At 41.0% G+C, this 10,276-nt stretch overlaps 1 protein-coding gene across 2 annotated transcripts; it reads right to left on the bottom strand.

The window, feature by feature from the left end:
* Positions 1–1,731: 1,731 nt before the first annotated feature.
* LOC108015096 (uncharacterized) lies at positions 1,732–2,679 on the bottom strand. 2 transcript variants are annotated; one of them, XM_017081338.4, is made up of 2 exons: positions 2,507–2,679; positions 1,732–2,210 (listed from the first exon to the last, which is right to left on the bottom strand). In XM_017081338.4, exons 1-2 carry the CDS (start codon positions 2,571–2,573, stop codon positions 1,927–1,929), a joined length of 351 nt encoding a protein of 116 aa, XP_016936827.2. In that variant the 5' UTR covers positions 2,574–2,679; the 3' UTR covers positions 1,732–1,926. The 2 variants fall into 2 exon arrangements, with proteins under 2 accessions (XP_016936827.2, XP_016936828.2); XM_017081339.4 differs by having other exon boundaries at positions 1,732–2,207.
* Between the last annotated feature and the right edge of the window lie 7,597 nt (positions 2,680–10,276).

Here is a 10,276-nt window from a genome sequence, read left to right as displayed (position 1 = left end):
AACCCCACCCATGGCATTTTGCATCCATTTTTTTGCAGCCCCCCTTGGGTGCCAAATCGATGAGCTGCTCTAACGATATCCATAGCTCAAAGCCAAATCTCGGCACAAACAGGATATACATATGGCTCGGCAGTCAAAGTCAATCCCTCGCACAGGGGGGATCGAAAAGGGGTTTCAGCCCCCCACACACAGATTTTCCCCAACCATGTGCCCGATGAGGCCGCATCCGTTGGGACTTGGGTTTTTGTAGTCAAGTCAGCTCCTGTTTTCCCTTTTGGCCACCTCTATCGCAGGATTTTGTTTTTGCTCCTGCCTTTGTTTCTTATCGAGAGGGAGTCGCTTTTTTTGCGGCCATTTTCCCTGTGATATTGACCCCCGGCTGGCACTCAAAGGAAAGCCGGTGCAGGGTTTTCCACCCACTTTTTCCCCGCCTTGACGTATTCGGTTTAGTGTGATTTGTATGGATGAAAGGAGCAAGTGCAAAAGCTGGGCAAAAATCAGAAAAAGCGAGGCGTGTGCATTGCGATTTCATGCTCAAAAGCGACTGGCCATCAAACGGAGCTGAAAGTGAAACGCTTAGTCCCGTTTTCCCATTTTCCACGTTTCCCACGTTTTCCCACCGATCCGCATCCCAATTTGAATGGCCAGCAACAGGAGATGGATGTGGCTCAGCCTGGAACAAGGACTCGCGTCATCTGAAGACAATAAAAGCAAGAATGGAATGGAATACGAGTGCCCTGGGCAGGAATCCACATTCTTGGGGTAAATATTACTTCAACAGCGATCTGAGTTCTTTGAAGGAGTTGTAAAGTAAAGTAAATCCAAAGTACCAAACCTAAATTAGAACTAAGTTAATCTCTCCAAGCAAGCTTGTAAAATGTTCATATCACAAGAAAAATATTCATAACCTAAATTTTTTGCTAAGGAGGTTATTCAAAATATGTTGCATACTTACAAGCGCTTAAGTGGGTGATAGCCAATCCACCAAAAAGCTAAAAAGGGATATATAATAAATTTAGCAAAGGATATATAATTAAGCCTAACAAAAACAAACACAAAATGTCCAAGCATTAACCAATCTTAAGGTAAAATTTAAAAAAATATGAAAGAGTTTTTATTTGTATTTATTTGATAATAAAAGAATGGTTAGTAACATATATCAAAACCTTAATTTATAACAAATACAACATATTTCCAAATATTACAAAATGTGTACAAAAATCAAGAAAAACTAAAATTTCTTTAATAATGGAATGGGAAACGTCAATATCAATTTTAACGCTTCAAACTTGTCACTCTGACCCTTGGCATTTGATGGCTGGATTTTCCAGCTCCCCGCCCTCCAATTTCCATTTCCACCTTCGGCTCAGAAATACGTCGTATTTTCTTCCGCTCCCAATCGAATCCAGTGTGCAAGTCCCAGGGAAATGCAACATTTGTTGCTGCTGTTGCTGCCGTGCAGGAGATGTTGCTGCTGTGCCGGCGATGTTGCTGCTGTTGTTGCACTCGCATCCGATACATGGCGGCTTATGTGTTGCCGGTTGTCGGTTGTTGGTTTCTGGTTGTTGGTTGTTGGCTGTTGGTCCTCGTTATGATTTTCCTTTTTGCCCAGACTTTCACATCCCCCATTCTCAAAATAATGTATCAAGGGTATTTTGGTCTAGGCATTTAAGGCAGGAATCCTAAATTCCTCCATTTCAAATGGGCAAGTTAAAGTTCTGAAAACATAAACTCTGCACGTATCACATTTATTAACTCATCTAATTTAAATTTAATGTTAATGCATTTTACACAGCATTGTACTATGTGATTTAACAGGCGAAAGAAAAGATAGTCGTTGAACAATTTATGGCATCAAACAAGAATGAGGGTGCTTCGGGATCACCATAGGTCAGAGGGGTCTATGGGATCTGAGGATCACACATCCTACTTGTCGGACCGCCCCGAATGGAGGGCGTGGCGGGTCACGAAGGGCTTGGCCTTGGGTTTGCGCAGCTCCACCTCGTTGGCCAGTTCCTTGTACTTGTCGTTAATGTACTGCAGTCGGGAGCTGTTTACAGTGTGGCGTCGACTTAACGGATTGTGCAGGGGCGTGCGGGGGCGTGGCACCGCCGGAGCTTGCTGCTCCTTATCCTGGTCAATATCCTCGGGATTCGAGGGGGACTCCCCGTTTTGGACGAGGAACTGCTCCTTAAGGCGATGGGAATCTACTGGGGTGGATGGGTATGCTGTTGAACATTTTTATAAAAGAACCGGAAGATTCTTTGATTTGTATAATAGTTTTTTAAGAAAACTAGAAGCTCTTTGGTTTTTCAAATATTATTATGCAAGAACTACGGGTTTTTTTGATTTTAAAAATAGTCTTGTATGAAAACTAGAATCTTTTCGGATTTCAAAATTTTTTTTAAATACGTTTTTTATGTAACGCAACGGATTTGTGCAAAGGAAATTATTACTTTTAAGGGACTCCAAGATATACTAAGCCGATTGTAGCGTATGTACTTACCATAGCACATCATTCGCACTATCTTTTGGCTCTGCAGAGCAGATCGCATCTTGAGTTGCCTAATCATCCTGCAAAATCGCAAATTCCGCGTGTTCCCTTCAAGTTTTTATATTTATGTGAAAAATATACTGTCGGCAGGATGGATTCGGTTTGAGTTGATTTTCTATTCCCTTTCCGGGGGAGAGTGTAAAAAATGAGTTTGCCAGAAAGTAAAAAGTGCACGGTGAAATGGAATGAAATGAAATGCCTGGCTGTGAGTGGAAAATCAGAGCCTCCTGTCCCCCGAAAAATGCCCTGATGGCATCCATTTCCATTCGCCCACTTTTCTCCCCCCCGATTCCGACTTTTCCCCCAATTTTCAACCAACTCTCCCTTTGCATGCATATTTATAGTTCCGCTTGTTGACAAATATCGCGCTCTGTTGACTGACGGAAAATTCATCGGGGGAACGGAAAAAGTCGGGGAAAGGCGGAAGCTGCACTGATTAGAAACATAGTGTGGTGTTCTCGCTGAAAAAGTGCTGTTGATGGCAGAAAAAAAGCACGCACTCCGGTCGAAAAAAAATTTGGGGAAAAATCCAGGGGACCGACAGGCTCACACTCTTCGAGATTATGGCATTTTGTTGGGGGATCAAGAGTTTGCCGTGAGGAAGTGCAGGAATTTAGAAAATAATATGCTTGAATAGGCTGCATTTCGAAAAATCCCAATTAATGGTGGTGGTATTTTAAAGGGAATTTCTTATAACTATTAATTCAAAAATTACTTATTTGCAGTTGAGCAGTACTGTAAGGGAACAAAGATTCATAAAATAACAAGGAATACTAAATTTGTATCTAAACAATTTGATTTCTTTGGAGCTGTTTGTGGACTCTTGAGCCACAATCTCTTTTTAGTACTAATCAACATTAAAAATAGACTAGTTGGTAAACATTAGAATCTGTAGCTTTATTGGCTTGGACACTGTATTGATTTGCCAAAAAGTAAGAACAGTTATATAAATAGATAGGAATTAACCAGTTCCTCCAAATAAAGGGTATGAATAGGTTGGTGGTTTTGGAATGTGTGTTCGGTAAAACTTCACTTGTCATGGGATTGCACATCCTGGAGAGTCCTTTTCGCCATATTCCCCCACCATCTAAACAAATCCGGTGCCATGAATACAAAATAGCAGCATCGATTGGTGAGTTCGGGCGATTGAAATATTAATGGGTGGCAATGGATGCGGCAGAAGATAAAGGATCCGAATCCGAATCCGGATCGGGATCGGTGGCAGCGCCGGCGCTACACTTGTCTTTGTTCAGCAATTTGTGCCAACAATTGACACAAAGGGCGGCGCACAATAAAAGCCACCTAAGACTACAGGTTGCACTGGCATGTGTGGATTCGGATTTCAAATTCCGCATGCAGAATTTTCCATTTTCTGGCTATTAGCATTTGGCTAAGCCGCACTTAGGGCTAATATATGGGTGCCTGCCCCGCAAAAGGATTTCCCAGACTGGCTGTCTGGGATAATCCTTCATCGGGCTATCGTGCAGGTCCTTTGTTTGGGCCCCTGTGAGTGCCATTGTGCAACCGACACTTGTCCAAGCATCCCGGTTCTGTTCCCTGTACGAAGTGTATCCGACAAAAGCACACCCGGCCACAAAGGACCTGCCAGGATGCCGAGTGCTGAGCTGGCTCGATCGATAGCCCTTTGTCCTGCGCCGGGATCTCTCCGCGATCCACTCAAGATAAATTAGCCCACAAAGTGTGTGTAAGCTTAGCCCGGGGATTAGTTTCAGTCTCGGGGGTTTGAGCGCGGTTCCCGAGCCTTGTTTGTAGGTGGGTTAGGTAGGCGGAAGACCTCAGACGGCGTGTCTTTCGGTTGATTGCTGCCTGGATGTAAAGTATGTCTACAGATCGGGATCCTCAAAATGTTTACACCGCTTTTCACATTTCAAGACTGATTTCACTCTTTATTGTAGTTATAAAGCAGTCAGATAAAGCACAAAATGAATCTAGTTTGATAAACTAGCTTTAAATATAAAAGAAAGAAAAACAGATACCATATTTTTCTCCACTCTTTGTTAAATTTAAAACTTACAAGTATTGTAATGTATTATTTTTATAAGTTTTATGGAATAATTATACTAAGCATATACCAGAAATATATTTTTTAGGGATACACCGCAAATGGTTTTTCGTTTCTTGCAGCGTAAAATTTTTTAAAAAAATTTCTGCAGGAAAATCGGTTTTTGACCGTTTTGTGTTTGCTGCTATGGAACAATTGTAGTAAAAAAGCATGACATTTGTATCAAATGGATAAATTTCATATAAAATTCTTAGTTGTTTTCTTGTATTTGCGATTTATTTCTGAGCCCAAGAGAAAACGTACGCAGCCAAGAACTTTTGGAAGCCCTTTCCATATCTCCTTTTCATCAATAATTTCCCGAATTCTCCCGATTTTCTCCAGCAATATCGAGGGCAGAACGAAAGCACCGGGCAGCTGAAATTGTGTACATAAAAAATTACAATACAGAAAAGTTTATTACGAGAAATCCATGAAAATCAATGGAATGCGAGTAATAAACAGAGCGCAGAGGGCAGCGACGGGCCAAGGGGAGTGCAATTATTAAAATAATGTCCACAGGCCATTGAGTTCATAACGCGAATGAGGCCGCAATAAAATAAATAAATGAAGAGGAACTTGTCCTCAAATGAGGCATGCAAATGTCGCCAGGCGAAATAACAAAGGACGAGCTGGCCGACTGAGGGGAGTCCCCGAATCGCCGGTCCCTCCTCCCCGACAACAACAGAATCATCAGCTCTATCATGGCCACGTCCGGGTCCATGGCCCATCCTGCCCTGAAATTTATTAAAAACAAAGAAAATAAACCGTCGAGCTCCGGCGAAAATAACAATATCCAGAGGGGCGGCGACTTTGGATGATGGTGGATTGCCCGATTTTCGGCCATTGGCCACAGCTGTTGGCCTGATAGATTAAAGGGCGGCCAGATATTAAATCTGGCTTTTTTCCGGCCTCGGTCCCGGTCCCCGTCCCGCATTCCTCGGCCGCGAGAAGATTATTAAAGAAATAAGACATCCGAAAGGGGGAGGAAATCCTGCAGATACATGGCGGTGATTCCTAATTGAAGGCAACTGGATTTCACGGTAAATGTTTCAGGGGTAGGGGGCTTTTTAGCTGTTATATTGAATCGTTTTACCCAAGGAAAAAATCTTTGTAAGTTTTAGGAAACATAAAATATTCTCAAATTGCTTATAAATGATAATTTTATTTTATACTTTTTATACACGAAAAATCTTTAAAGTCTTCTAGACTTATTGGTCAATATTAAAAATTAAATCTTTTTGTCTAATATTTGCAGAGAAAAATAAAATAAAAAAAACAAATTTTTGGTCCTTAAATTGCTTTCTTAATAAGAAACAAACTTAAGATTTTGAAAATTTTTATGACTAGTAGATTCAGAGATTTGCCCAGCAAAACTTCGCCTGAAACCCCTCGTATGTGGACCTTCCCACACGAGAACCATTAAAAATCATTCGACACTTTTGCCAATAAATGTTTTTTGCCAGGATTAGCGCTAAGGAAGTGTGACTGTGACCATTTTCAGTTCCAGTTTCGGGATCACAATTTACAGGCTGACCCCGGGCAAGTGCTTAACCCGCCGCCAGCCGAGGGGGTGGAAAATCGCAGGAGTAAAAAAGCGAAAATAAAAGGCAGAGGACAAAAAGTTGAGAAGTTCAAGTGTATAATTTCGTAACAATTGGGACAGTTTTAGTGCTTCGCCGGAACGAAAAGAGGAGCGAGGTTTTTGGTGTTTTGCTGTTTTGGTATCGGTGGTTGCTCCTGTGTTTTTGTACTTACAGACCATTCCAGTTTCCATTCCCATTCCCCGAAACTTAAATGCGGTTTCGGGTTACACATGTGCGTCTAATTAGCGACTGCTTAACGATAACAAGGACCACGGGTCGGAGGTCCTGTAACTAATATGCCTGAAAATTAGGGGGAACGCGTCCTGTTAACGAGCATGAAATTATTATCGAGCTGCGATTAATGGCTCCTCGCACAGGATGTGTTGTTGGGCCAACACTTGTCCTCGGATGTGTGAAGGTCGGGTCAAAGTCAACTCTCAGATCTCGAATCTCCTGCTCAAGTGCATCTTCCCCGCCTCACTGCAACACTTTTCACACGAATTCCGGCGCCACGGCCTCAAGTGCACTTCCGTCTGGAATTCTCCGGAGATTTGAAAAACTCGGACCCGCAACAGCTGTTCGAATGGGCCCCCCTCCCCTGCTACTTAGCATATATACCCATATATCGGGTGTGAAAGGCCCCAGGATCCGAGGCTCAGAATCCGGGATAAAGCAGGATTGACTTGGTTGGGGGCTCGGCAAATCGGATTTGGAGCTTTGGGCGTTAATAATTGGGACCCCGACCGCTCTGATAAGTGAAAAGCTGCCGCTGTCCATTTGATCCTTTACCAGGAAAATACCCTGTAAGGATGAATCCTGGCTGGCCAGGACCAAGTCCAAATAAAAACCGGAACTTAGGCTTTTAAAATGATTTAATATCGGTTTATTTTTGGGTCTCTTAAACTGTAGCATTAAAAAAGATCAATTAAGTTGGTAAATAAGATATTAATATAAACAATATTGAATAGAAATAAAATATATTATATCAAATTTAATAGGAAATGCATTTTTAGACACCAAATACCATACTTTAAAAATACATAGTTACATTCTAAATAACTAATGGTAAGTTCTAGTGACAATAAACCAAAACGTAATATTTTAGTATATAAATGTATTATGGCATATTAAAGAAGGAAATGGAAGTTAAAAAAAAAACAAGCTGCATATTAAATGCAATACTTTAAAAATACCAGTTACCAGTTTCTTTTAAAATTTGTATTTATATTGTATAGGTAACTTAAAAAGTTTTTTGAATAAGCAAACCAACATATAATAAGGAGTTAAAATGCTAATAAATATTTCTGGAGTAGTAACATGTTTATTTTTCCAGGGTATAACCCTTTTCCGTTTGCTTGGACATTCAATGCGCTGGCTCTACCCCTAATTTTTTTGTTTTGCCTTTCTTTTGTGCAAATTGAGTTACCCCCTCGGGGGCAGGGGCGTCGTTGGGGGGTTTCGGCTTCGGGTTCTACATTGATGCCCACTTTGTTTTAATGCGCGCTGATATGTGAGCCGCAGGGCTTAGGCCAGACACATTGGCCCAAAGGAAATGGCAGAAGGTCGGGGAAAGTGGGAAAATGGGGGGGGGGGGTTTATGGGGTGAAAAAAGGAAGAAGGATGGCCCACACACACATGACCAAACCCCGGCCACTTTTTAAGGGACAGCTTGGTGTTGATTTTTCAACCGAGTCGAGAAAATTTGTTGGCTGAGATCCGTTGAGGCGTAGACCATAATCAACTTCAGTGGCCAAGACTCAATTTATATTTCGGCAATAACTTGGAGCAGCTGTGTTTTGGCACAGAGAAAAAAATGGTATTTAAAATAAATGTAAGAAAATGAATTTTAAGGGATATCTTAGGCCTCTTATGGTTTTTATAAAATATTGTAAGGTTCTAAGGATCTATTTTTCATATTCCATTCTTAATTGTTATATTAGCACCTTGTCCATTATTATAAAAATTTAAACTTACTCTCATGCAAATGAAATAATTTTATTCTACATTTCCAGTGTGTGCTTTTGCATTTTGTGATAAAATAAAATTGAAAAAGGATTTCCGCTTGCAGTCCAATGGTCAATGGCCACGCCCCTTCCCCCACCGCCTTCCCGTTGGCTCAAAGGTGTAAATTTTATTTGAATTATTCGCAAAAGGTCAACAGCAACGTGTTTGTATTTGTATATCCATCTGAATTTTGGCTTAGTTTGTTACGTGTGCGGAATGCGACGAATTTTCAGTTCTGGCCTCGAATTTCTCGGGCAATTTTCGGACATTTGAAGTTGGTTTGATTTAACTTCCGGTCATTTCATTTCCTCTTCCATTTTTTAGCTCGAATAGATGTTAAGCCAAACACACTGGAGGGAAATGTACACAGAATATTCAGTTCAACGATGGACAAGTCAATTTGGAGAAGCAAAAGTCAACCTTGGACAGCAGGTATTTTCTGAATTTTAATTTAAGAAGAGGAATATAAATTAGCTTCATTTTTTGCCACAAAACATTGAGGACAACTTTCAAGAAAGTATATCATTTTAATCAATGTTTTTGAGTTTTAAAGGTTTGTTGCTCAAACATTATAAAAAAGGAATTATGAAAATGGTATGTTATAAAATATTTAATTTTTTAAGTTTCAAGAACATACAACCTTTAATGCCATGAATGTTGTTTTGATAAATTAATGTGATAATGACGAATAGCCCATTTAACCATCTTACAAGCAATTACTACATTTTAGAAAATATTACGCCTGAAAACTTACTCGGTTGATTATAGGATCCTATCCTCCCGATCAGACCGGATAATCCCGCCATTTGCCGATGGCCAGCTGAAAATTGGTTACACGCGACCACTTAGCACTTCAGATAATGACAATAATGATCACCGATCTGGGAAACAGATCACACCTCGCCCCGCAAAGCGTTGAAAATGTGCAGAATTTCGGTATTGATTATCATTTCGATACGCTGCGATCGATGGGCTAAATGGACTCTATACTCTCCATCGACTACCCGCTGTGGCCAAACGACTGCGGTCGACCCCACAAAATGACAACCAAAAAAAGGAAATATAGAAAAAAATCCAGGATAAAAAGGATCCATCCGCAGGACGATGCTGATGGTGCAACGAATCAATTGCCACTCACCCAATTGCCAATTGCCGAGCAACATTGCAGCATTGTTCCCGATTTCTGGGGTTCCATTGCTGATTCTGTTTCGGGGTCCCAGGATTATCTGGCGAAAAATCGCAATTTTCATGCTCAGCAACACATGCCAAGAACGCCGGCAAAAAGGACACTCCTCGGGGTCCTTCGACTCACTCTGCCTCTATTTCTGTTGCTGTTTGTACTTCTATTTCCAGTCGTCGCTCGTCCACTCGACACTTTTGTGAAGTTTTCCGTAATAATGTCATCAAATTGGCCGTGCGATACAAAAATATATAGATATTACCCTGCCCCGTGGCCAATGCACATGTAAAAGTAAAATATCTATGGGTTTTAGCGAGGGAAATGGTGGTGAAATAAACTGAAACGGGAGTGAACTCAACTGAAAAGTCGGAAAAGGCCAAAGCTTACTATTAAAAAAGAATGGTACATTTTGTATTTCGAGTGAATAATCAAATACGCATGATACAAGAAAACGCAGTTTTTAACAACCAAATTATGTATTTATAGAAATAATAAATATGTTGGTGTCTTTAATTGAGTACGTGAATAAAAAGCCAAGAAAGAAATACTTTCCTAACCCTTTCTGTTATTTTAAAGTTCTTTTCAGGGGGCAACGGCTTAGCATCACCTCGTTTTTTATGTTTTTGAACTATTCAAGGGGGGATTTCCCGCTCAGCGCTTTTCCAATTGTCGCTAAATATTCTATTTTTTGATAGAGTGCTCCACGTGGAGTTCTTGTGTCAGTTATCCGATGGGTTTCCGGCCACTGGTGTCCGTCGCCTAATCCCCAGCCATTCCTTTAGCTCTCCCCATGCGCCGCCTCTGTCTTTTGAAAGGGATTTCGAATTCGGAATTTTTTATTTGCATGTTGGTAAAGTTTCCAACAATGGCAACTTTGTCAGCGGTTGGCATTG

Source organism: Drosophila suzukii, chromosome X (genome assembly GCF_043229965.1).
Source record: "Drosophila suzukii chromosome X, CBGP_Dsuzu_IsoJpt1.0, whole genome shotgun sequence".
Lineage (NCBI taxonomy): Eukaryota > Metazoa > Arthropoda > Insecta > Diptera > Drosophilidae > Drosophila > Drosophila suzukii.
Note: the sequence above shows the minus strand (reverse complement) of the source record. Positions and strands in the feature narration are given on the sequence as shown.